We start from the raw sequence: 26,495 nt of genomic DNA, 5'->3' as shown, positions 1-26,495 counted from the left end.
TGGGAAAATTTTGAGAAACAGGATATTTAAACGGTCTCAAAGTATCTCCTCCAAGGTATCTGTCAATTAGAAAGAAAACATAGTAATTTTACAGTGGGGAAACCCAGCAGATAATCACAGTAAAGAAGGATCAAGGTTACTATCACCAGTTTTAAGACCTATCCACATTATGTGCCCCTGATATGATGCACTGAGGGGACACAACATCACTTCTGTGGGGATGTCAAAAGTACAGAGCATCAATCTAACCATGAGAAAACACCAGAGAAGCTCAAATTAAGAAACAGCCTACAAGACAACTGACCGACATTTATCAAAGTATAAAGGTCACAAAAGACGAAGAAAAGTCTGCATTCAACTGAAACACATTGGAGGTGGCTAAGAAAATAGGATAACTCAATGAAATGTGGGTCCTGAATTGAATCCTCAAACAGAAAAGGGCATTTGGAGGGAAACATAAAATTCAACCAAGGTCTGTAGTTTAATAGTATTTCACCAATGGTAAATTCCTGGTCTTGAAAACTGTACCATACGGTTGCATAAGTTTTAACATTAGGGGAAGCTGGGTGAAAGGTTTATGCAAACTCTACTAATTCTGCAACTTTAAGTATAAAATTATTTCAAAATGAAAAGTTAAACTAGACTCTGATTTTCTAACTACAAAATACTCAGCATTTACATGGCATTTTGTGAGTTTGTGATTCTGCCTCCTCAGCATAAACTAAGATTTATCAGACATTTACTATGTACCATGCACTGTCCTAAGTGCTGAAGACATAAATACAATACACGGGGAAGACATGGTCTCCAGCCTATATAGTCTATTGCACTGAATCCTACAGTAACACTATGTTAAGAATTTTCATTAAAAAAAATAGAAAACTAAGGCCCAGGAAGGCTGAGTTACTTGCCTTAAAGCACATTAATTAAGACAGAAAGACAAAATTTAAACCAAAGTCTTCTGAATCCAGTGACTAAGATCCTAACGATTGTGATCTGTGAATTCTTTCTTATCCTCATGTTACCAAAATTTCAGGGAGGTGTCTTACCCAAGTTATTAAGTTGTAAAACTAGGACTTAAGATCAAATACCTTTCAGTCCAGGACTGCTTTTCAATAAATCTAAATTATTCAAACTNAAAAGTAGTACACACAGCCGTATAAAAAAAGATGTGTTTAACTATCACTAGAAGGAACCTGTTCAAAATACTGCCTAGGCAACACCCAAGTTGAATCAAGGTGACTAAAAGTATAACAGGTTTAAATATAAAAGGAAAGGTATGACACAATTAACGGTACTGTAAATGTACTGTCTAAAGAATGTCAGCAATATGGGGGTATTCATGGAGTCCAGAAAAGGAGAAATTTAAGATTAAGTTTAACTTGCATGTATATTTCCAGGACAGAACTGCAAGAACAGTTTGATGTAACCAGACAACAGGAAGACTTCAAATTCCAAGCTCACAAAGCCACAGAACAGGACAGGGAGGTGAAGCAGTACACTGATGGACAGGCCTGTGTGAATCATGAACTGTATCTGTCCCGTTTGCCTGATCCATGACTGCATGCAAAATTTTGAAAGGAGCTACATTTGTCAGGCAAAAGTCCATAGCTATCCTTTGATTTTGAAAAGGTTCAGAGAGCCACAGTTGGAAATAAACATTCTGGTCTATATACCTATTACATTTCTCACTATAAAAGTAAATTCTGGTTACTAGATCACCATCTTACAGTTTATATAATTAAAGATGAACTAGATGAACTGATCAAATCAAGTTACCTTACCTGAATCAGTGCTGACCATCCCTATCCTACTTGGAAATTCTAGTCTTCCAAGTTCCATAAAATCACCTAATTTAAGTTCTCTCCTTTTCTTCATAGCAGTTCTTCTGGATCCATCCTTCCAGTAATATGTGCCTATATTTTGTAACAGTTTCAGTAAATTTACATCAGTGGTTCTTAACTCTTTATGTTTAAAGTTGGGAGAATAAAAAAGGAAAGACTGAAAATAAGAAAAAGGTCAGGGTAATCAAGAGATGTTTTAGAACTTGCAAAAAACAGTCAGCGTAGTGGGGGACTCCTGAAGGTCCCTTATACCCTTTCAGGTCATTCATGACATCAAAACTACTTTCACAATAGTATCAGATTTTTAAAACTCTCTTTCTCACAAAAGTATACAGTGGCATTTTACAGAGGCTAATTAAAATGTGATATCACCACAGACTGAATATATGTCACCACAGATATGCGTTATATCCAGTTATATTAAGTCAGATAATAAAGAGATATCAAAAAATGTAAAACAATTTCCCTCTTCTCACTAAATTTTTTGTTTTGGAAAACAGTTATTTTTTATTTACAAATGTTACATGCTAACGTAGTGAGTTTTATTGTGACAAATTAATACGTAAAACTCTAAATTTCTCAACTTTAATTTCGAATATGGTAAATACTGATACATATAACCAACATAAGCAAAAGCTCTTAGAAGTTCTCAGCACTTTTTAAGAGTATAAAGGGACCCCAAGACCAGAATATTTGACAGCTGCTAATCTAGATATAGCTTAACTATACAATCCCTTTCTCTCCTACACTCAACCTCTTTTAATACAGATGCCTGGGCCCCACCAATATAAAGAAATTACTATAGATGTTGTGTGCATGCGTGGCTTAGTAGACATACATGTATTTCCTAGCTTGTTTGTTGAGGTCACTAAAAAGCAACGACACCCAACACACCTAGCACCCAGAACTTGGTTTCTAAATGCCATTATCCAAATAAAAAAGAACCAGAGTCCTCTGAGAAGTGGTTGAGCCCAGAGCTGAGTCAGGGAAAAATATAAGATTACTTTAGAGATCATAATGTCAGAAGCTAAAGCATTCAAAAACGGATCAGAGAATGTCAAAAGGACATAAGACCCAGACTAAAAGAGCTCCTAATGGCCAAAGATGGAGTGATCTGAGCAAGAAGGTAAGCAACAACAGTACTGGATTATAAACCACAGAATAAAATGAATATCCACAGATACAAAATGAAATAGTAAAAACAACAAATAAATGGAGGAAATGGGACAGCTACAAGGAACATCAATATAGAAGGAATGAAGAAAAGACAAAAATCACTATTAGGTAAACATCATGGTAATAACCATCACAGGCAAGGTCCCCACCAATAGATGCTAAAGTTAGTGGGAAAAATTTTGAGAAACAGGATATTTAAACGGTCTCAAAGTATCTCCTCCAAGGTATCTGTCAATTAGAAAGAAAAACATAGTAATTTTACAGTGGGGAAACCCAGCAGATAATCACAGTAAAGAAGGATCAAGGTTACTATCACCAGTTTTAAGACCTATCCACATTATGTGCCCCTGATATGATGCACTGAGGGGGACACAACATCACTTCTGTGGGGATGTCAAAAGTACAGAGCATCAATCTAACCATGAGAAAACACCAGAGAAGCTCAAATTAAGAAACAGCCTACAAGACAACTGACCGACATTTATCAAAGTATAAAGGTCACAAAAGACGAAGAAAAGTCTGCATTCAACTGAAACACATTGGAGGTGGCTAAGAAAATAGGATAACTCAATGAAATGTGGGTCCTGAATTGAATCCTCAAACAGAAAAAGGGCATTTGGAGGGAAACATAAAATTCAACCAAGGTCTGTAGTTTAATAGTATTTCACCAATGGTAAATTCCTGGTCTTGAAAACTGTACCATACGGTTGCATAAGTTTTAACATTAGGGGAAGCTGGGTGAAAGGTTTATGCAAACTCTACTAATTCTGCAACTTTAAGTATAAAATTATTTCAAAATGAAAAGTTAAACTAGACTCTGATTTTTCTAACTACAAAAATACTCAGCATTTACATGGCATTTTTGTGAGTTTGTGATTCTGCCTCCTCAGCATAAACTAAGATTTATCAGACATTTACTATGTACCATGCACTGTCCTAAGTGCTGAAGACATAAATACAATACACGGGGAAGACATGGTCTCCAGCCTATATAGTCTATTGCACTGAATCCTACAGTAACACTATGTTAAGAATTTTCATTAAAAAAAATAGAAAACTAAGGCCCAGGAAGGCTGAGTTACTTGCCTTAAAGCACATTAATTAAGACAGAAAGACAAAATTTAAACCAAAGTCTTCTGAATCCAGTGACTAAGATCCTAACGATTGTGATCTGTGAATTCTTTCTTATCCTCATGTTACCAAAATTTCAGGGAGGTGTCTTACCCAAGTTATTAAGTTGTAAAACTAGGACTTAAGATCAAATACCTTTCAGTCCAGGACTGCTTTTCAATAAATCTAAATTATTCAAACTTATTTAAAATGCTTTTATACAAACATACTGTATTTTCCATATATGAACTATAGTTTGGTTGCTTCCAAAATAAGAAAAAACTTCTAGTGGTTTTAGAACATGTAGTGATTATTACTAAAGGAAAACAAAATGTTAAAAAAAAAAAAAAAAAAGGCCAGGCACGGAGGCTCATGCCTGTAATCCCAGCACTCTGGGAGGCCGAGGTGGGTAGATCACTAGCTGAGGAATTCAAGACCAGCTGGCCAAGATGGTGAAACCCCACCTCTACTAAAACTACGAAAATTAGCTGAGCGCAGTGGCAGACACCTATAATCCTAGTGGCTTGGGAGGCTGAGGCAGGAGAATCACTTGAACCTGGGTGGCAGAGGTTGCAGTGAGCTGGGATCGTGCCACGGCACTCCAGCCTGGGCGACAGAGTGAAACTCTGTCTCAAAAAAAAAAAAAAAAAAGACAAAATGCCAAGAATATTTAGATGAAACAGAAGACCTGGGTTTCAAAACTGTCTCTTCCAATTACTAGCTAGGTGAACCTGGCTTCCAGTGGTAATATGGCAAAACAAGAAAAGCACAGGCTTGGGAATTCAAAGAAATAAAATCCAGTTTCAAATAGTAACACTAATAGTGTGTGACACTGAACAACTAAAACTGAATCATGCCGAACTTTGCTCACCTGTAACCTAGAGGGGAAAATCTCATAGTTAAATACGATAACTCTGTAAAGTACTAACTACAGTACAGAGCAGTATGAAATAGTTCTTGATGCCTCTTAGTATCATAATAAACTCATCTGTTAATTGGTAGTAGTAATAAAATCCATCTTACATCAGAAAATCAAATGAGATTACATGAAAAGCACCTTGAAAACCTTAAAGCACTAGATGAATATATAGTTATTAATTATCATACAATTAATAGGTGTGTAACTGCTTGGATACACAAAGGATTAGCAATTTCTATAAAATATCTCTACTTAGACATCTTGATATCTAAAACTCAATATGCCTAAAAAATAATCTTTCCTTTCACGTTAGATCCTCCTTCTAAATTCCCTGCCTTTCAATATATTATCCCAGTATCCTGTCTAAAGATTCTTTTTTTTTTTTTTTTTTTAAAGACAGAGTCTCACTCTATCACCCAGACTGGAGTGCAGTGGTGCAATCTCACCTCACTGCAACCTCCACCTCCCAGGTTCAAACAATTCTCATGCCTCAGCCTTTCAAGCAGCTGAGACTACAGACATGTACCACCACGCCCAACTAATTTTGTATTTTCAGTAGAGACAGGGTTCGCCATGTTGACCAAGCTGGTCTCAAATTCCTGGCCTCAAGAGATCCACCCGCCTTGGCCTCCCAAAGTGTTGGGATTACAGGCGTGAGCCACCATGCCCAGCCAATGCTATTTTTTAGTTTTCTTTTCTACCTTCCACCCAGGACAAAGTCCAGTTGTCGCTGTTCTTCCTAAATATAATATACAAATCTAGAAATTATACTTCATATTTCCTTCTTTAGATTATTTATAATGATACTAAGTTGGGACTCTCATATACTACTAGAGGGAAACTAAATTGGTCATCTTTTGTAGACTACAATCTGGCCAATATACAATAAAAGTCTTAAGAGACTTATACTGAAGAAATGCTTTCACTTGACAAAAAAGCACACATATAACACGACAATATTATTTACAACAGTAAGAAAAGGGTGCAAATGTCTAATACCCAATAATAAAGATACAGTCAGATAAGTTATAATGCAGCTATATGGCATTATACAAATATTAGAAATCTGACTTTTAATGACCAAGATGAAATGCTCATGGTGTAAGTTAAAGTAATAAATATAAATAGGCATGCAGATAAATACCTTTTCACAATTTTATACAAACACAAATATAAATAGAGCAAATTTTATGCAAACACACAACTACCTACATAGAAAACAAAACAAAATGAAACATTAAAATGCTAGCAATGGAATGTTAAGAGCAGTTACCCTAGAGTAGTAAGATTATAACAAGTTTTATTCTCTTTATAGTTTTAAAATTTTACATTTTCAACCTTAAAAGAAATCAAATCCAGTCCTAGTACAAATCCTTACCATTAATTTAAAACATATTATTATCTTAATATACTAAGTTGTTCTAAAAACTGAAACATTAACCCAGCAAAGTAAAGTGAAAGAAAATCTCTATGGGTATGTTTGAGAAAGAAACCAGAGCTATCAAACAAATCTTAATCTCCACAATTCACATCACCAGCAAAAATCAATTCCCAGTGGATTACTGATCTAAATGGGAACGGAAAACCATAAAGCCTCCAGAAGTTAAGAAAGGAAAATACCTTCACAATGTTGGGATAGGCAAAAATTTCTTAAGAGGGACACAAAAAATACCAAAAGGAAAAGACTTATACAATAAATTGAACCTTATTAACTCCTGTTTATCAAAAAAGCAAAAAGACTAGCCAGAGTCAGAAATGATAACTGCAATACATACATCCAACCAGTGGATAAAAAACTACTACAAATCTGTTAGAGAAAGAAACAATCTAATAGAAAATTAGGCAAAAGATGAACATCTACCTTACTAAAAAATAATATTCAAATTGTCAATAAACATGAAAAGACATTCAATTTCATTAGTTATCAGTGAAATGAAGCATTAAGCCATATTGTAATTCCACTATCATACCACCAAAACAGCTAAACTTAAAAGACTGACAAGATCAAATAGCAAGGATATAGAGCAATCATTATAAATTGGCAAAACCAATTTAAACAACTTGTCAGTATGTACTAAAGCTGAACATATGCATATCCAGTAAATTCAATTCTAAGTATATAACCAACAGAAATGAGTAAATATACATACAAGTGACATCCAAGAATATTCACAGCAGCACTTAATACCAAACATCTAGAAACAATCTAAACGCCTATTAGACTAGAATAAATGAAATTCATTCAACTGATGATTATACAGAAATTACATGCAATAACATGGGTATATCTCATAAACAATGAAAATAAAGAAACCAGATACTCAGTATATAGTGTCTACGATTCTGCTTATTTCGAATTCAAAGTCAGGTAAAACTAATAGACTATGACAAAAGTGTTGGGGTAGTAGTCGTCTTTAGGAACTAGAGGAGTGCTGTGACCAAAAGGGATTCTGTATCTTGATCTTGAGAGTGGTTACATGAGATGTTCACTTCAGAGAAATTAAATCAAGATGTACTCTTATGATTTGTGCACTTTTCTGTATAAATGTTACATTTCAATAGATATATACCTAGAGCAATAATGTTATAAATGTGCACACACGCACACACGCGCGCGCACACACACGCTCCTTTCCAATTATTTCATTCAAACAAACCCAGTAACAACAAATGTCAATCAACAGAGGAGTGTGATTAAATAAATTATGGCATATCCTTTAATCACTCATTAAAATAGGGCAGTTTTATATGCAATAACATGGAAATCTCCACAAGATGTGTCATTAAATGAATAATGTAAATTTCAAATGCACACAAACAGCATTTATCCAATTTATGTAAAACAAAATATTGTATATTTATATTAAATATGCTTTTTTTTTTTTTTTTGAGACAGAGTCTCGCTCTGTCGCCCAGGCTGGAGTGCAGTGGCGCAATCTCAGCTCACCGCAAGTTCCGCCTCCCGGGTTCATGCCATTCTCCTGCCTCAGCCTACCAAGTAGCTGGGACTACAGGTGCGTGCCATCACGCCTGGCTTTTTTTGTTTTTTTTTTTTTTTTTTTAGTAGAGACAAGGTTTCACCGTATTAGCCCAGGGCATGGTCTCGATCTCCTGACTTCATGATCACCCGCCTCAGCCTCCCAAAGTGCTGGGATTACAGTGTGAGCCACTGAGCCCAGTCAAATATATGTATTATATATCCAACATGTATTATATAGACAAAAATGTATGCACACAATATGTTTCTTTATAAATGTAAAACTTCCAGAAAGGTATCAATATTAGTAGCTATTTCTTTGGAATTAATAGTAGACAGACACTGGAAACAAGGAAATTTTACTTTTCATTTTATTATTTCTTCTACCTTGTTTTAATTTTACAATGACAATGTAGTCCTTTTATAATAAAATACAAATATAAAAACACCAAAGTAGACCGCTCTGAAACTAATGTAGCTAGGCTGACTCTATATACCCTGTGCTAAATGATTTCCAATTTGTGTACTGTACTACTAGTCTAAGAGCGTAACTCTCCTTTAGTACCACTGTCTCACAATTCCAGATGAAGCAATTAGACATCAAAGGTCAGGCAGAACTATATTAAGAGTGTTAGGAGACTGGTTATGTTATTAAAGTCAGCTAGAAACCAGCTGTGGTGGCTTACACCTATAATCCCAACACTTTGAGAGGCTGAGGCAAAAGGCTGGCTTGAAGCCAGAAGTTCAAGGCCAGTCTGGTAACCTATCAAGTTTCCATCTCTATAAAAAATTTAAAAATAAAAATAATAAAGTCATCTATAAAGAAATCTTCTACCAACAATTTATGTCCACTTAAGGAGGAAAAAAAGATATAAACTAGGTCAAACAACCTTAAGAGCAAGTGAGGATACTGAAAAATAGACCATGTTGGGTCAACTCCCTAAAACAATCTACTGGAAGAGACAATCTGATTCATCTACTTGCCTGTTGAGTTGAAATCATTAATAATAAGCAATAAACATGACTCTCACCAGGAAAGGAATAGTACTCAGTACATGCTTTCTGCCCAAATAATGATTGCTGGTAGATAATACACTTTTTTAAAGAGCCATGTGGTATGAGAGTGAAATCTCGTGAAAAAAATAGAGTTGAAGTTAGTTACCATCTATTCTCCTTAAAACAAAACTACTACTGAATCCCTCAAAAAACCTTTAAAAGAAATGCAATGGTAGTTAGGAATTGGGTATAACTTATAAAAGACTTTGAAAAAGTACATAATGTAATAAATAACAAGTTGGAAGTTAGCCAGAGAGGGGAAGAAACATATTCTATAAATGGCTATTTAAGCCAACAAATACAAAGGCAAACTGATTTGTCACCCCCCAGAATGATTCTGAAAGATCAATCGTCACCAATAAACGCAATGCAATTCCTCAATTAAAGCAAAGCACAAAATATTTGTCAAAAATAATAAATACCACAAAGCCACTGAAATGGGTAAAACAATTCCTTTTTTCTAATAGGAAGAAAAAAGTCACCAATCCCTAGCATCTGTATATTAAGTTTTTATTGACTGGAGCATGAAATATTTGGGAGAATCATCTATACCCTCCTCCCTAAACTAATAATAGAATTTAAGGAAAATTAAAAACCAAAACAGAGGTCTTACACCAAAGGCCAAATATATTTTGAGTTTCCTGGGCCATTAAATGAATTAATCATAAACACAAAAATGCATAACAGTATGCCTGCAATTTTATACATGCTGCTTTATAGCAAAAAAATTCATGACTAACAATGCTACACGAATGCTGAAGCATTTTTTAAGGAATTATATACATGCCTGAAATATTTCATATTTTATTACATCATTATGTGACTAGAGCATGATTTTTTAGATAGTTCCTACTTTATAAAATCCTTTCGCTCAAGTGATACAAAGCAATAGTTTTCTAGAAGATGAATGTCGCATACAGCACTGTGAATTACAATTTGCCCTATTTTGCTAATACAGAACATAGTCCTTCCTCTTAACATGCTTGCCACCAAACTGAAAAAATAAAGACCATAAAAACTTACGATTTGCTAAATACTCCTGAATGGGTCTGGTAAGTGTGTAAAATGGATAGGCCAAATAATTTTTTTAATTGCTGAAATAAAATTTTGTTTCTGAGTTGAGAGGCTTTCTAATATAGTGCTATCTAATAAAATATTCTGAAATGATGAAAATAATTCTTTATCTACACTATCCAATACAGAAGCTACATGTGACTACTGACAACCTGAAATGTGACTAGTGTGACCAAGGAACTGAAAAATTAATTTTATTAAAATCTAATTTAAATATTTAAAATATTAAAAACAAAATTCTAATGAGAAAGATGTAGACGTTCAAAGGTTGGCCTAGGCAAGGCATAGTAGCTCATGCCTGTAATCCCAGCAGGATTGTTTTGAGGCCAGGAGTTTGAGACCAGCCTGGGCAACACAGCAAGACCCCATCACTATTAGTAAAGTTTATTAAAATAAGAAACAGCTGGCCTATACTTTGCTGTTGAAAACATAGTGCCATTGAGCTAAATCTGAGTGACTTAGAGAGCCAAAATAAATCCTGAAAATTGGTAGTTATCACAAATGATGACTTATATTTCAAATGTCACCAGACACTAGCGAGTTTACATAAGCTACAGAACTTAAACAATTTTAAAACACTAAAAACTCAATTTTTTGCTTTGAACTGACCAAAAAAACTTAATATAAAGTTATCTGTACCTTCCACATGAATGAGCAAATCAAAGAAGAAAATCATTAACATGTTCAGTATCAATTTTTAAAAGGCTTTAGCACAATCTACAAAAACACTTGAGTAAAGGACTGTGAAGTTTCTACAGTTTAGGGGACCTGGATCATATTATTCTAGATCAATTTCTCTCTTCAATTCAAAAATGTACATTCGGCCAGGCGCGGTGGCTCACACCTATACTCCCAAACCCCTCTCTTCAATTCAAAAATGTACATTCGGCCAGGCGCGGTGGCTCACGCCTATAATCCCAGCACTTTGGGAGGCCGAGGTGGGTGGATCACCTGAGGTCAGGAGTTCAAGACCAGCCTAGCCAACATGGGGAAACCCTGTCTCTATTAAAAATACAAAAATTAGCCAGGCACGGTGGCGTGCATCTGTAATCCTAGCTACTTGGTAGGCTGAGGCAGGGAGAAATGCTTGAACCAAGGAGGTGGAGGTTGCACTGAACTGAGACCGCACCACTGCACTCCAGCCTGGGTGACAGAGCGAGACTCTGTCTCAAAAAAAAAAAGAAAGAAAGAAAAAGAACATTCATGGCCAGTTGTGGTGGCTCACACCAGTAATCCCAGCACTTCGGAAGGCCAAGGTGGGAGGATGGCTTGAGCCCAGGAGTTCAAGAGCAGCCCGGACAACATACTGAGATCCCATCTCTGAAAAAAATTTTAAACATTAGCCAGGCAAGGTGGCACACAACTGTGGTGCCAGCTACTCTGGAGGCAACGGTGAGAGGATCACTTGAGCCAAAGAGATCAAGTCTGCCATGAGCCATGATCATGCCATTGCACTCCCGCCTGGGTGACAGAACAAGACCCTGTCTCAAAAAAAAAAAGAAAAGAAAAAAGAAAATACATTAATGAAACCCAGACCTGCCCTTTACCTTTACCCCCCCACCTTATCAACAGGAACCCATAAGTAAGAAGTAAGGGATAGAATTTCTCATGTCTCTTATGTTCTACTATAAACCAATGTTATGCAAACACTTTGCAAATTCTGCCCATCTGGTATATGGCGTAACACAGCTTTTCACTGATTCATTTTCAGAATGGACTCAAATTTATCATTATCTATTGGGAATATAAGGAATGAATTATCAAGCAGACACTGAAGTTGTTTTAGAAGAATACACAGTTGAAAAAAGTTCAAAATATACTGTTAAGTGAAAAGACTACATAAAAAGCAATATCATCTCATGTATGGCATGCTTGTCAAAAAAGCATAAAGCACATAAGCCAAAATTTATGAGTGACTATATCTGGGTGACAGGGGTATGGTAGGGTATTTATTCTAGAGATATGAACACCTATATTCACAGAAAAACCTGCACACAAATGTTAACACTAGCTTTATTTTTAATAACCAAAACCTTGAAACAACTAAACTGTCCCCTCGATAAGTGAATGGTAAACTGTGGTACATCGATGCTATGCAACACTACTACAAAACAAACGGTAACAAATTACTGATATATGCAACAACCTGGATGACTCTCAAGAGCACTATGTTGAGTGAAAAAACAGTCAAGTTCAAAAGGTCACATCCTGTAGGATTCCATTGATACAACATTCTCAAAACTGACAAACTGACAAAGTTCTAGAGATAAACAACAGATTAGGGGTATTCAGGGATTAGGAATGGTGGAAGGAAGACAAGAGGTGTGCCTATAGCAGATAGCACCAGACAGACCTTTGTTATCCTGGCTTAGTTCTGTATCTTGATTGCTTTGGTGGCTACACAAATCTACACGTGCTATAAAACAGAAGTCCCCAACTCCCAGGCCATGGACCTGTTAGGAACCTGGCTGCATAGCAGGAGGTGAACAACCAATGAGCAAGCAAAGCTTCATTTGTATTTACACACTCTCCCCACTGCTCGCATTAATGCCTGAGCTCCGCCTCCTGTTGGGTCACCGTCAGCATTAAAATCTCATAGGAGCTCAAACCCTATTGTGAACTGCACATGCAAGGGATCTAGGTTGCCTGCTCCTTAATGAGAACCTAATGCCTGATGATGATCTGTCACTGTCTCCCATCACACCCATATGGGACGGTCTAGTTGCAGGAAAACAAGCTCAGGGCTCCTACTGATTCTACATTATGGTGAGTTGTAATAATTACTTCACTATATATTATAATAACAGAAATAAAGTGCACAATACATGTAATGCTCTTGAATCATCCTGAAACCATCTCCACCCCCACCCCATTCGTGAAAAAACTGTCTTCCAGGAAACTGGTCCCTGGTGCCAAAAACCCTTAGGGGTTCTTGCATAAAGTACTCAACATGGGATACACTGTAGCAATGTGAATTTCTTGGTTTTTGACATTGCAGTACGTTTATATAAAATGTAACAACTGGGAGAAATTGGATGAAGGATGCAGGGGTCTTCTCTGTACCATTTTGCCACCTTCCATAAATCTGTATAATTTTAAAATAAAAAAGGATAGATTTTGTCCTTTTCCCCTTCCTGCTCTTACCTATCCTCTTATCCTCCAGGAACCAGTCAGTTCTAAAGCCGTAAGCTGGGGCCAAGCAAGATGTCAGATACCAGACAGAAGGAAGAGGGCTTCTACATGGGAGGAGGCCCAATATAAGAAGGGTGAGGTGGTTCTCCATATAGAAGGGCAGCTCAGCATGAGGTGTTGGAGCCCAAGCAGCATAAGGAAGGGTCTAGATTGTGGGAAAAGAGCAGCCTAGAGCATGATGTCAAAAGCTAAGTAGGATGAAGAAGGTATCAAAGAGTGGGTGTGGACCAGTGTAGTGTATCTAAGAGTGCCCTAAGGAAGGGGTCCACTTGGAGCTAAGGTCTAGTTCAAGTTGTCAAAGCACACGCAGGAGGAGAAAGGTATCCACACACGGCAGGGGTAGCAAGTACTCCTGTGAGGTTTAGAAGCCTAGGAGCATCTGCATCAGGCATTAGGGTAATAAGTAAATACGCTGAGATAACAAGCCAGGTTTCTCACCGTCTAATGTACTCTGTTGGACTGTAATGGGAGGTATCAGTAGGAACTTACGGTTTTCAATATTGATAGGTATGGAAATTATTATAGAAAGGAAAATGTGCACTATATACAAACGTATATAATTACATACATACATACATTCTCTAGCTCTGTCCATCGAGAGGCCTGGGAGCAGGTATACCCCAAGTGCAAGGAGCAGCATGTTCAGCACCCAGACCCTGGTTTCTAAATACCATTCTCCACTAAAATGAACTAGGGGGTCCTTGGAGAAATAGCTGACTCCAGAACTGAAGCAGAAAACGGACAAGATAAGCCTAGAACATAATGTGCCAAAAAGCAAAGAAGTACTCAACGACTGACAAGGTATGTCCAAGAACATAAAACCAGCTTGAAAAGGCTTCTGTTAGCCAAATCTTAAACAAACTGAGTATGAAAATAATCACAGTAATATATTTTAACCCAGCAAATTTTTAACAACCCTAATTCCATACTGATGCACATAAAGTGTGATAAGGAATAACTTTATAGTAGCAAAGCCTGGAAGGTGTCAATTGATCAAAGTGAACCATCATCTGAATGACGGCAAATAAAACTCAGGTGCTGCCTGTCAGAATGCAATGGGGAGAAAACACAGCACTGTTTCTATGATATTCCTGCCAAAGATGCTTAACTTAAATATCATAAGGAGGAAAAAAAATCAGGTAAGGCCTGAGGGACATTCTCCTAAACCAATGTAAAATATAAATTCCAAAAGTGATGAATTAACCCAGACTAACAAAAACTGAAGAACATGACAATTAAATGCAACATGTAATTTTGAACTGAGTCTTTTGGATAACAAACTTTAACTGCTGGACTTTGGCAGTTCTCTCCCAGTAACTAACAGAACATGTAGATCAGTGAGTACATAAAACAATTAAAGAATACAATTAGTGAATGGGCACTGTGGCTCACGCCTGTAATCCCAGTACTTTGGGAGGTGAAAGCAGGAGGATTGCTTGAACCCAGGAGTGTGAGACTAGCCTGGGCAACATAGTGAGACTCTGTCTCTACAAAAAAAATTTAAAAATTAGCCTGGCATGGTGGTGTGTGCCCACAGACCAGATAGCTCAGGAGACTGAGTTGTGAGGATAACTTGAGCTCAGGAGGTGAAGGCTACATTAAGCCATGATCACACCACTGCACACCAGCATGAGCAAAAAAATAAATAAAAGAAAAACAAAAAGAAAAGAAAAAAGTGAATACAACTAAACGATTTGACCTAACTGACATTTAGAAAATAACCCAACCAACAATAGTCAGAATACACATTCTTTTCAAGTACACACAGAACACTCACCAAATAGATCATATGCCAAGCACTAAAACAAGTCTCAATAAATTTGAAAGGGTAGAAATCATACAGCATATATTTTCTAACCACACTCATTAGGTATCAGTGATGAAAAGGTATCTGGAAAATTTTTAAACATTCAGAAATTAAGCAAAATACTTCTAATTAACTCACGAATCAAAAAGAAATAAAGGAAGTTTAAAAGTATCTTTAATTGAATTACAATGATAAAAATACATCAAAAGCCATGCTGAGAAAAAAGTTTAGAGCTTTACATGTTTAGGTCAAAAAAGAATATCTAAAATCAGTCACCAAACTTTCTACTTTAAAAAGTTAAGATGAGAAGAGCAAATGAAAACCAAAGCAGTAGAAAGAAATAATAAAAAGTAAAAATGAACAAAAGTTAAAGTGAATAGTGAAAATCGATAAAATCGAAACGTCATTATTTGAAGAGACAACAAAAACTAATAAATCTCTACCCAGTCTAATCAAGAAAAGAAAAATTATTGTACCAACAGCAGGAATGAGAAAAAAAGAAATCACCATTGATCCTTAAAACAACAAAAGAAAATATTAATAGAACTTTGGTCAATTAAACAATTAAGAAATAGACAAATTCCTTTAAAAATACAATTTACCGAAACTTATTCAAGAAAAAAAATATTTAGTATGAATAGCCTACTTATGTTTCTTAAATAAAATTTGTAATTTAAAACCTTCCCACAGGTTGAGGTGGGAGGCCACTTGAGCCCAGGAGCTCGAAACAAGTCTGGACAACATAGTGAGACCCTATCTCTATAAAAAAAATTTTTTTTTAATTTGCCTGGTGTGATGACATGTGCCTGTAGTCCCAATTGTTTGGGAAGCTGAGGTGGGAGGATCATTTAAGCCCAAGAAGTTGAGGTTACAGTGAGCTGTGACTGTGCCCCTGCACTCTGCACTCCAGCCTGGGCAACAGAGCAAGACCTTGTCTCCAAAGAACAACAAAAAAACCTTTCCCACAAAGAAAACTCAACTCTAGATTAGCTTTACTGGTAAAGTCTATCAAATATGTATGATAGAAATATCAATCTTACACAAACTCTTTCAGAAAATAGAGAAGGAAATACGTCCTAACCCATTTAAAATGAGGCCAATATACCTAAAAATGACATAGCTATTACAAAAAAAAGAAAACCATGGACTAATATCTCTCATAAACATACAAATGTTTAAATTAGTAAACTGAATTCAACAAGAAAAAAGGATGACACATCATGACCACATGTGATTTATCCCAGGAATGCAAGGGCTGTTTAATATTTGAAAATCAGTACAATTCACCATATTAAGAGAATGAGAGGATATTCATATGATCATTTCAATCAATGCAGAAGAAATACTTGATGAAGTTAAATATCCATTCACGTTTTTTAGACAAAGTCTCAGCAAACTAGAACGAACACTTCAACGTAATAAAAGTAATCTATGAAAAACCTATACCTAATCCCTTTTTTGAAACAGGGTCTCACTCTGTCACCCAGGCTGGAGTACAATGGTGTAATCTTGGCTCACCGCAACCTCCACCTCCTGGACTCAGGTGATCCTCCCAATTCAGCCTCCCAAGTAGCTGAAACTACAGGTGCACACCACCATGCCCAGATAATTTTTTTTTTTTGTTTGGTAGAGATGTGGTTTCCCCATGTTGCGCAGGCTGGTCTTCAACTCCTTAGCTCAAGCAATCCCTTGCCTGCCTTGGCACCTGAAAGTGCTGAGATTAGAGGCATGAATCACTGCACCCAGCCTCTAACATAATTCTTAATGATGAAAGAGTAAATGCAGTCCCCTTAAGATCTGGAACAAAGCAAAGATGTCTACTTGCATTGCTTCTATTCATCATTGTTTTGTAGGCCCCAGAAAGTGCAATAAGAAAAAGAAATGAAAGAGATACAGATTGGAAAGAAAGTAAAACATATGGACAATACGATAGTGAAGAAACCTAAGGAATCTACAACATAACTACTATAACTAATCAGTAAAGATAACAAAGTCACAGAACACATAGTCAATATAAAAAGAATCAACTGCATTTCTATATTCTAGAAAGTACCAATTAGAATTTGACATTTTAAAACATACCACTCACAACAGCATCCAACCAAAGCCATGAAATACTTACGGATAAAATTAACAAAATGTGCCCAATAACTTTACACTGAAAACTACAGAACAATGCTGAAATAAAGAAAACCTAAATAAAAGTAAAGGTGTACAATGTTCATGGACTGGGAGCCATTATTGTTTAGATGTTGGTTTGTATCAAGTCAATATACAGAATCAATGCAATCTCAATCAGAACCTGTTGGCTTAAAAAAAAAAAAAAAAAAAAAAACCCTAAAAGGTGGATTCTATATTTTATATGAAAATGCAAAGGTCCTAACATAGTCACTACAGCATTACAAAAGAACAACAAAATTGGAGGACTTACACAACTTGATTTCAATATTTACTATAAAAGATACAGCAATCAAAACAGTGTGATACTGATTTAAAGACAGACACTAGGTCCATCAATGAAAACCCAAGAGAACTAAGACTTACACGAACATGTACCAAGAGAAATGAAAAAAAGACTTGTACAACAATTTTCCTAACCGCTTTATTCATAATCATTGAAAGAGACAACATAAATAACCACAAAAAGGAAAATGAATAAATAAATTTTAAGATATTAATTTAAATGACTGAACAATAATCAATAGGGAAAAAGAATGAACTGTTGATACATTCAACCAACATGGATGAATCTCAAAACGTGTTGTGCAAAAGCAGCCAGACACAAGAGTTGCATATAACTCCATTTACATGAGGTTCTCAAGGGACAATGACAATTTATGAAGAAAAAATGTCAGAACAATTGTTGTGGAGGGAATTGACTGGGAAGAATTACAAAAAAACTCCTCAGGATGACAAAAACATTTGGTGTCTTGATGGATTATGGACTATACAAGTTTATGCAGTTGTCAAAACTCTGAACTACAAACTCAGAATCCGAGCATTTCACTTTAAACTTTTCCTCAATTAAAACAGAATGCATATTTTCACTCAAAAACAATCTGCCTACTATAACCCAGGTATTGAAAACACAAAATTTAAAGGCAGGATACAGAAAAAAATACCTTAAAATATAATGACAAGACAGTCCTGCAAGCAAGGAAATGCAAAGTTATTATAGTTACCATAAAGAAAATCACAAGAAAGAGAAATCTTTTAAGGTGAAACATGAACAACAGGAAATTGCCAAATAAATAATATTATAGGCATATACGACATTAACAAAAGTAACAGAAAAAAAGCCATAGTGGACCTAGGCAACTAAATTAATTTCATATGCTTAAAGCATAAAATGGTGGGGAAAGGGGCTGAACTACAGTTTAAAAAAAAGTTGGATAAGGGACAGGAGTATGATGGCTATTTCCGCCCATGCAAAAAAGTATATTTTAGCTGTTTAGTAATGAGGAACCACTGGAGAAGTTTCGGTAAGGGAATGACATGTATACATCTGGTTTGGAAAGATGACAGTAGAAACTATCTGAAAGATACACTGGAGAACGCTCAGACTACTGTCAGTCCAATAAAAATGTCAGTCTATTGCAATCTATAGACTACCTCATCCAACAAAAACAGAATGCGCACTCTTTAAAAGCTCACACATAACATTTCACCAAGGTGGACAACATTCTGGGCCATAAAACACAATCTAACAAACTTAACAGAATGGCAATCACACGGCGTCTGCTCTAAGACCACAACAGAATTAAACTAGAACTAAATATGGTAGCTAGAAAGTATTTCAAAATACTTGGATATTAAACGACACACTTCTAAACAATAATGGTGCAAAGAAGTTTGTTTTTTGTTTTGTTTTGTTTTGTTTTGTTTTTTAAGACAGAGTTTCACTCTGTCAGCCAGGCTGGAGTGCAGTGGCGCAATCTTGGCTCACTGCAACCTCTGCCTCCAGAGTTCAAGTGATTCTCATGCCTCAGTCTCCCACATAGCTGGGATTACAAGTGCATGCCACATGCCCAGCTAACTTTTGTATTTTTAGTAGAGATGGGGTTTTGTTGTGTTGCCCAGGCTGGTCTCAAACTCCTGAGCTCAAGTGATCCACCCACTTTAGCCTCCCAAAGTACCGAGATTATAGGTGTGAGCCACCACACCCAGTCCAAAGAAGAAATCTTAACAGATATTTTTAAATATATTGAACTAAACGAAAATAAAAACACAACTATCGACATGTGTGCAATGTACCTAAAGCAGTACTTAGAGGAAAATTTATAGTATGAATGTATATATTAGAAACAAAAAATCTAAAATGAATACACTTCCACTTTAGGAAAGTAAAACAAGAAGAGCAAAGTAAATCCAAAACAAGCAGAAAAAAATAATAAAAATTAGAGTAGAAATAAATGAAACTGAAAATAGGAAACAGAGAAAAAAAAAAAAAAAAAAAAAATCAAGAAAACCAAAAGCCGTTTCTTTGAAAATATCAGTAAAATGAGCAAGCATCTACCACTGGGCAGGGGGAAATGCAGAGTTATTCGAATATGAGTTTCAGTTTCAGTTTTGCAAGATGAAAAAGTTCTAGAGATCTGTTGTACAACAATGTCAACATAGTTTATGCTACTAAAATGGACACTTAAAAATTGTTGCTCTCTCCTCTGCTCGCATTCTTACTCTACCATGCCCTGCTCTGAAGAGACAGCCACCATTACCCCCGGCAAACAGGCCTGGTTTGCAGAGGAGGGCGGCATGCAGCTCCATTTTGCCCCACTCTCTGAGCAGGCCACAACCCTGACTCCGGGATCCACACAGCCCAAAGGCTATGACCTCGACGGTGCCTATGATGATACAATACCACCTACGGAGAAAGCTACAGTGAAAATGGACATTCAGATAGCTCTTCCTTCTGGGTTTTATAGAAGAGTAGCTCCATGGTCTGGCTTGGCTGCAAAACACTTTATCGATGTAGGAACTGGTGTCATAGACAAAGATTACTGAGGAAATGTTGGTGGTGAACTGTTTAATTTTGGCAAAGAAAAGTTTAAAGTCAGAAAAAGTGATCGCATTGCACAGCTCATTTGTGAATGAATTTTTAATCCAGAAATAGAAGAAGTTCAAGCTTTGGATGATGCTAACAGGCATTCAGAAGACTTAGGTTCTACCAGAAAGAATTAAAATTCATGCTAAGAATAGAAAATGAGAACTCATACTTTTATCTTAAAGAGTTTTTGCTTAAAGCATTTTGGTAAAACTTCTGTAATCTTAATAGCTTTACCTTCTAAAAAATACTGCATTTTCTTATGATCAAGGAAAAGAGTACCTCTGCTCAGATCACAGAGAAACTTTGTTTTCTGCTGATAGTTGTATGTAAATCTTCTTTGTCCTGATATAAGGCAAACAGTGTCTTTTTAAAATCAAATGTACATCAATTACAGACCCAAAAAAAACCCTATATAATTTAACTCAGTTAAATGATACTTCACAAAATAAAAAAGGAATTTAAAAAAAATTACTGTCTTAAGAAAAAAAAAGAGAAAACACAAATTACTAATATCAGAAATGAAAGAGAGGACATCACTATAAACCCCTGGACATTAAAAGGATAATAAAAGAATACTATGAACTTTGCTCCCACAAATTTGACAACTTTATCAAAATGGACCAATTCCTTGGAAGACACAATCTGTCAAAACTCACACAAGAAGAATTACATAATCTGAAGAGACCTATATTTATAGGAGAAATCGAATCAACAATAACCTTCCAAAACAGAAAGCACCAGACCCAAAGCAGTTCACTGGTGAATTCTACCAAACATTTAAGAAATTATATTAATTCTCTACAATCTCTTCCAGAAGACATAAGCAGAGGGAATACTTGCTAATTTATTCTATGAGATCAGTATTACCCTAATACCAAAAACAGACAAAGACATCAGGAAAACTATAGACTAATATTTATCAAGAACACAAATGTAAAAATCCTCAAAATATTATCAAATCAAATCCAACCACATTTAAAAAGAACTATATACCACAAACAAGCAGGATTTATTCCAGGTAAGAAAGTTGCTTCCACTTAAAAAAATCAATTAATGTAATCCATCACATCAACAGGCTAAAGAGGAAAAAGTTATTGCAATGGGCTAGGTAAAGCTGGTGAACGTATATATCAGAGCACAACTACAAGTAGTTATCCATTCACTCACACCATGTGCCAACACCTGGACTACAGTGAAAAGTAAGACAAAACTCCTGTCCTTACAGTCTACAATCTATCAGAGAAACATTGTACAAGTAAATCACAAGTCCCTGTCACAGGGACTCAACCTAGAGTTAAGAAGAAGTCAACTTATATCTACAGGTTATAAAACAGGTACGATGTATGACTGAGGGTATTATCTCAAACAGGATATATTAAAGTCTTAAATCAAAAGAAAAAGTACATGTTAGATGAACTGAAAGGAACCCAGGTTTGATATCATAGAAAGAAGAGACAAGAATTTACATGATGGTTGTGGTTTCACTGATTACTGGGTAAAAATAAAGGTAGAAGAAGGAAAAAGATATGGGCTCTTATGAAACATCTTAAATGATGTCTGGGGTAGACAGGAAAAGTAAAGGGCTGATATACTTTAAAAGATAAACAGATCAAGCAAGTGGAGAATACAAAGAGAACAGAGAATAAGAGCATATTAGAAAATTGAAGAAGGCAGGAATTACAGAATTTGAAGGAAAACCCTTGAATGTGTGATCTTTTCTAGTTATGTTGAAGATTCAAATGTTTTACTCTTTAAGGAGAAACCTAGAAGTTAAATAAAGTATCTTTCAAAATTAAGCATTTAAAATTTAACACCAAAGTAATCCTGATATAGAAATATTGTTATCCTGAAAGAAATAAGCTTCTAAAATAATATAATACAAGAACTTAATTTTGCCTTTCAAATATGATTTATGTCAATATTTTAGTATATCTATTCAAGAACACTATTTAGCCCTGAAACATTTCCTGAAATTTCTTCGATGACTTGCAGTATTACTTAACAAGAAATTATGTTTCTAAGTTTAGTATCCTATAAAGGAATTACTTACAGGAACATTAAGTGCATATTGTAGTCCTTGAGGAAGTCTTTCATGTGTTTCCATCTGCTCTTCATCATTTTTCACTGTCTCCTCGTGGACCATGAGTTCATCATGTGATATCATATCCTGTTGTCTCATTTCACTTTCTTGTAACACTTCATCTGCAGCAAGGATCTCCTGGTGAGGCATACTTCGATCTTGAAGTACTGAATCCTGTAGCTCTCCAGACACAGTAGACTGGCCAGACACTCCACCCATTACAACCATTGTCCTGGAAGACTGCATTTCGTCTATGCCGCCACATTTAAGAAACAATCCTTCCAGTTTGTCGTCAATGTTCATGCTTAAGTATAACTGCCTAGAAAGACCAAGTTTGGCAACGAAACATAGTAAATTAGTTTTATATGACTACTTCATTTTTTTAAATTTTCAAATTAAGAATTTGAATATTCAAATACAAAGATTTTATTCATGTACTTTGGAACTGCCTCCAATTTTAAAATTATAATACCAATATCGGTTTCCAAAGGCTGGTAAAATAAAACACAAATTTTCATTTTGATATAAAGGCATAAAATCCTAACTACTTAATTATTGAAAATAAGCCTGACATAAAANGTCTCAGTAGTAATCCAAGAAATTACCATTAAACAGTACTATCATATTTCAACTACCAAACTGATAATGACTCTTAAAAAATACATCCAATGTTGAAGTATTAAAAAAAAGACACTCATCTACTGATAATAAAAGTATGTATTATATCAACTACTTTCAAAAGTCATTTGGTAGTATGTATCAAAAGCTATAAAAATGTACATATTCTTTGAACAAGGAATTCTACATTTTGGAATTTATCTTGATGAAATAAAAAATGTAAACAAAGGTATAAACAGAAAACCACTACAGCAGTCATTACCATAATGAAAATGTTAAGTACATTTCAGTTTAGTCACTTCTTTCCCAAATTAATCACATAAGTAATGACCAACTTTGATCATAGTTTTCAGCAGTCAAACACCAAAGTTAAATTCCAACACACTACTGAAATCAAAATACTCTTTCCTTTACTAAGGTTATCGTTAACGGAGAAACCTTCACTGAAATGACCAGCTTAAAACAACCTTATGAACAGCAAAATATACAAATGTATAATTCAAAACTTGCTAATCTTTCTTCCCTGGTACCAGGTATTATCAGCCTAGAATATATACAGTATATCTGTACAAAACACCTCATTTCACTTTTCAAAATCTTTAAGGTAGCAAAGTTAAAATCTAAAGGTCAAAGATTGCTGGGTATGGTAGCTCATGCCTGTAATTCTAACAATCTAGGAGGCCAAGGTAGGCGTATCACATGAGCCCAGGAGTGTTAAGACCAGCGAGGGCAACAAGGCAAAACTCCATCTCTACAAAATAAAAATACATTAATTAGCTGGGCATGGTGGCACGCACCTGTGGTCCCAGCTACTTGGGAGACTAAGGAAGGAGGATGGCTTGAGCCCAGGAGGTCGGGGCTGCAGTGAGCTGTGATTGTACTACTGCACTGGGTGCACAGAACAAGACCCTGTCTCAAAAATAAATAAATAAAAATAAACGTCAAAGATGTTACATACATCACCAAATATCTGCTCTCTTCAAAAATTTCATTTATCACATTTCTTAGAAAATAAACTAAAACTAAATGAAACACTCTCTTAAGGCTAAAATTTGATTATTCTGACCATTTATTTGGAAATCCTTAAAAATTAATTGGTGAAAAGTATTTGTAACATCAGTCAAAAATTCCATATCCTTAATATACTAAAATACCTTAAAAATAAGAAGAGATGAATTCAATAAAGAATAAACTGACAGGAACACTACCAGACCAATCACTAAAGAAAACTTAGAAACAATCATTAAATATATAAAATAACTATATTTTTATGTTTTAAATATATAAAACATTGGCCGGGCGCAGTGGCTCATGCCTGTAATCCCAACACTTTGGGAGGCCGAGGCAGGCAGATCACGAGGTCAGGAGATCAAGACCATCCTGGCCAACATGGTAAAACCCTGTCTCCACTAAAAATACAAAAAATGTAGCTAGGCATGGTGGCCGGTGCCTGTAGTCCCAGCTACTCAGGAGGCTGAGGGAGAAGAATCATTTGAACCCAGGAGGTGAAGGTTGCAGTGAGCCGAGATCGAACCACTTCACTCCAGCCTGGTGAGAGCAAGACTCCATCTCAAAAAAAAAAAAAAAAAAAATTGGGGGCAGTGCATATATACATAAGTATATATATTTATGGGTTACATGAGATATTTTGAAATAAGCAATGTGAAATAAGCAAATCATGGAGAATGGGGTATCCATCCCCTCAAGAATTTACCCTTTGAGTTACAAACAACCCAATTACATTCTTTATTTTTAAATGTATAATCAAGTTGTTATTGACTATAATCATTCTACTGTGCTATCAAATAGTAGGTCTTATTCATTTTTTTTTTTTTTTTTTCCCATTAACCATCCCCACCTTCCCCTTCTCAGCCTCTAGCAACTATCCTTTAACTCTCTATATCCATGAGTTCAATTGTTTTGATATTTAGACACCACAAATAAGTGAGAACATGCATTTGTCTTTCTGTGCCTGGCTTATTTCATTTAACATAGTGATCTCCAGTTTCACTCATGTTGTTGCAAATGACTGGATCTCATTCTTTTTTATGGCTGAATACTACTCCACTGTGTACATGTACATTTTGTTTATCCACTCATCTGTTCATACACACTCAGGTGGCTTCCAATTCTTAGCTATTGTAAACAGTGCTGCAACAAACACAGGAGTGCAAATATCTTAATATACTGATTTCCTTTTTGGGGGGTATATGCCCAGCAGTGGGACTGTTAGATCGTATGGTAGCTCAATTTTTAGTTTTTTGAGGAACCACCAAACTTTTCTCCATAGTGGCTGTACTAATTTACATTCCCACCAACAGCATAGAAGGGTTCCCTTTTCTCCACATCCTCACCAGCACTGGTAATTGCCTGTCTTTTGGATATAAGCAATTTTAACTGGAGATGACATCTCATTGTAGTTTTGATCTCCATTTCTCTGATGATCAATGGTGTTGAGCACCTTTTCATGCTCATGCCTGTCTGCCATTTGCATGTCTTTTGAGAAACGTCTACTGAAATCTTTTGTCCATTTTTTGATTGAATTATTAGATTTTTTTTCCTATAGAATTGTTTGAGCTCCTTATATATTCTGGTTATTAATCCCTTGTCAGAAGGGTAGTTTGCAAATATTTTCCCCCATTCTGTGGGTTGTCTCTTCACTTTACTGACTATATCCTTTCCTGTGTAGAAGATTTTTAGCTTGATGTGATTTTTTTTTTATTTTTTTTTTTACCTAATTGTATGCTTAGCATCAAGTCAAAACAATAAGTATTGAGGAAGTATTAGTATGCTGGGGACAGATAATATTTTGGAAAAAAGGCATAAAGTGCTAGAGTGAGAGACTTGGAACAGGAAGAGAGCACACCTTGATACAGAAGTAGTAAACTGAAGACAAAGTGGAAATACTCCAAATGAAAAACAAATGACCTCTTCAAAATCTTCCTGAAAACCGACCACACGCAAAGAAAATAAATCTCTCTTCCTTTTACATAAGTTCCTTATTCCTATGGCCCCAAATTAAGGCATATATTGGGAATTAAACTGTCTGGCCTGGAAACTTTTTGAAATACCCTGAAATTTCCCCAAAATACCAGAAAGTACTAAGATATCAAAACAAACTCCAATATCAATGGATACAAGGTTTTAAATAAGACAAAGCTTTAAACTGAGCTTTGGAAATATCTATCAAAATGAAAACTGTATGTACTCTTGATTCAGCAATCTCACTGCTAGGGATATATAGTATCCAACCTTATGGGTTTATTTACAGACATTCATCAAAGAAGAAAGTATAAGGGTGTTTGCTACAACCCTTCAATGGGAAAAGACTGGAAACACATTTAAGCATCCATAGACAGGGGACTTGTTACATTAATTATGACTCAACCATACAATGGAACACATGCAGCCATTAAAAGGAATGAGGTTAGCTTTATGTGCTGGTTCTCCAAGATATATTAAGTGAAAAAAAATCAAGGACAACTATGTAGATAGTAAGATCCTTTCTATACACACACACACACACACACACACACACATACATAGAGAGAAATATATATACACACGCACATATGTATATATATATATATATATA

General features: G+C 35.6%; 1 protein-coding gene and 1 pseudogene across 4 annotated transcripts in view; one reads left to right on the top strand and one right to left on the bottom strand.

The window, feature by feature from the left end:
• Positions 1–26,495, bottom strand: part of ZNF148 (zinc finger protein 148) — a 153,399-nt gene that overhangs the window by 61,190 nt on the left and 65,714 nt on the right. For all 4 annotated transcript variants that reach the window (XM_017855347.1, XM_017855348.1, XM_017855350.1 and 1 more), the window contains exon 4: positions 22,253–22,601. In XM_017855347.1, the coding sequence (XP_017710836.1) occupies positions 22,253–22,585 (333 nt within the window). In that variant the 5' untranslated portion in view covers positions 22,586–22,601. The remainder of the gene's footprint in view (positions 1–22,252; positions 22,602–26,495) is intronic.
• On the top strand, positions 19,911–20,159 carry LOC108517432 (deoxyuridine 5'-triphosphate nucleotidohydrolase, mitochondrial pseudogene; annotated as a pseudogene).

This window comes from Rhinopithecus bieti, unplaced genomic scaffold (assembly GCF_001698545.2).
Source record: "Rhinopithecus bieti isolate Rb0 unplaced genomic scaffold, ASM169854v2 scaffold_39586, whole genome shotgun sequence".
Classification (NCBI taxonomy): Eukaryota; Metazoa; Chordata; class Mammalia; order Primates; family Cercopithecidae; genus Rhinopithecus; species Rhinopithecus bieti.
Note: the sequence above shows the minus strand (reverse complement) of the source record. Positions and strands in the feature narration are given on the sequence as shown.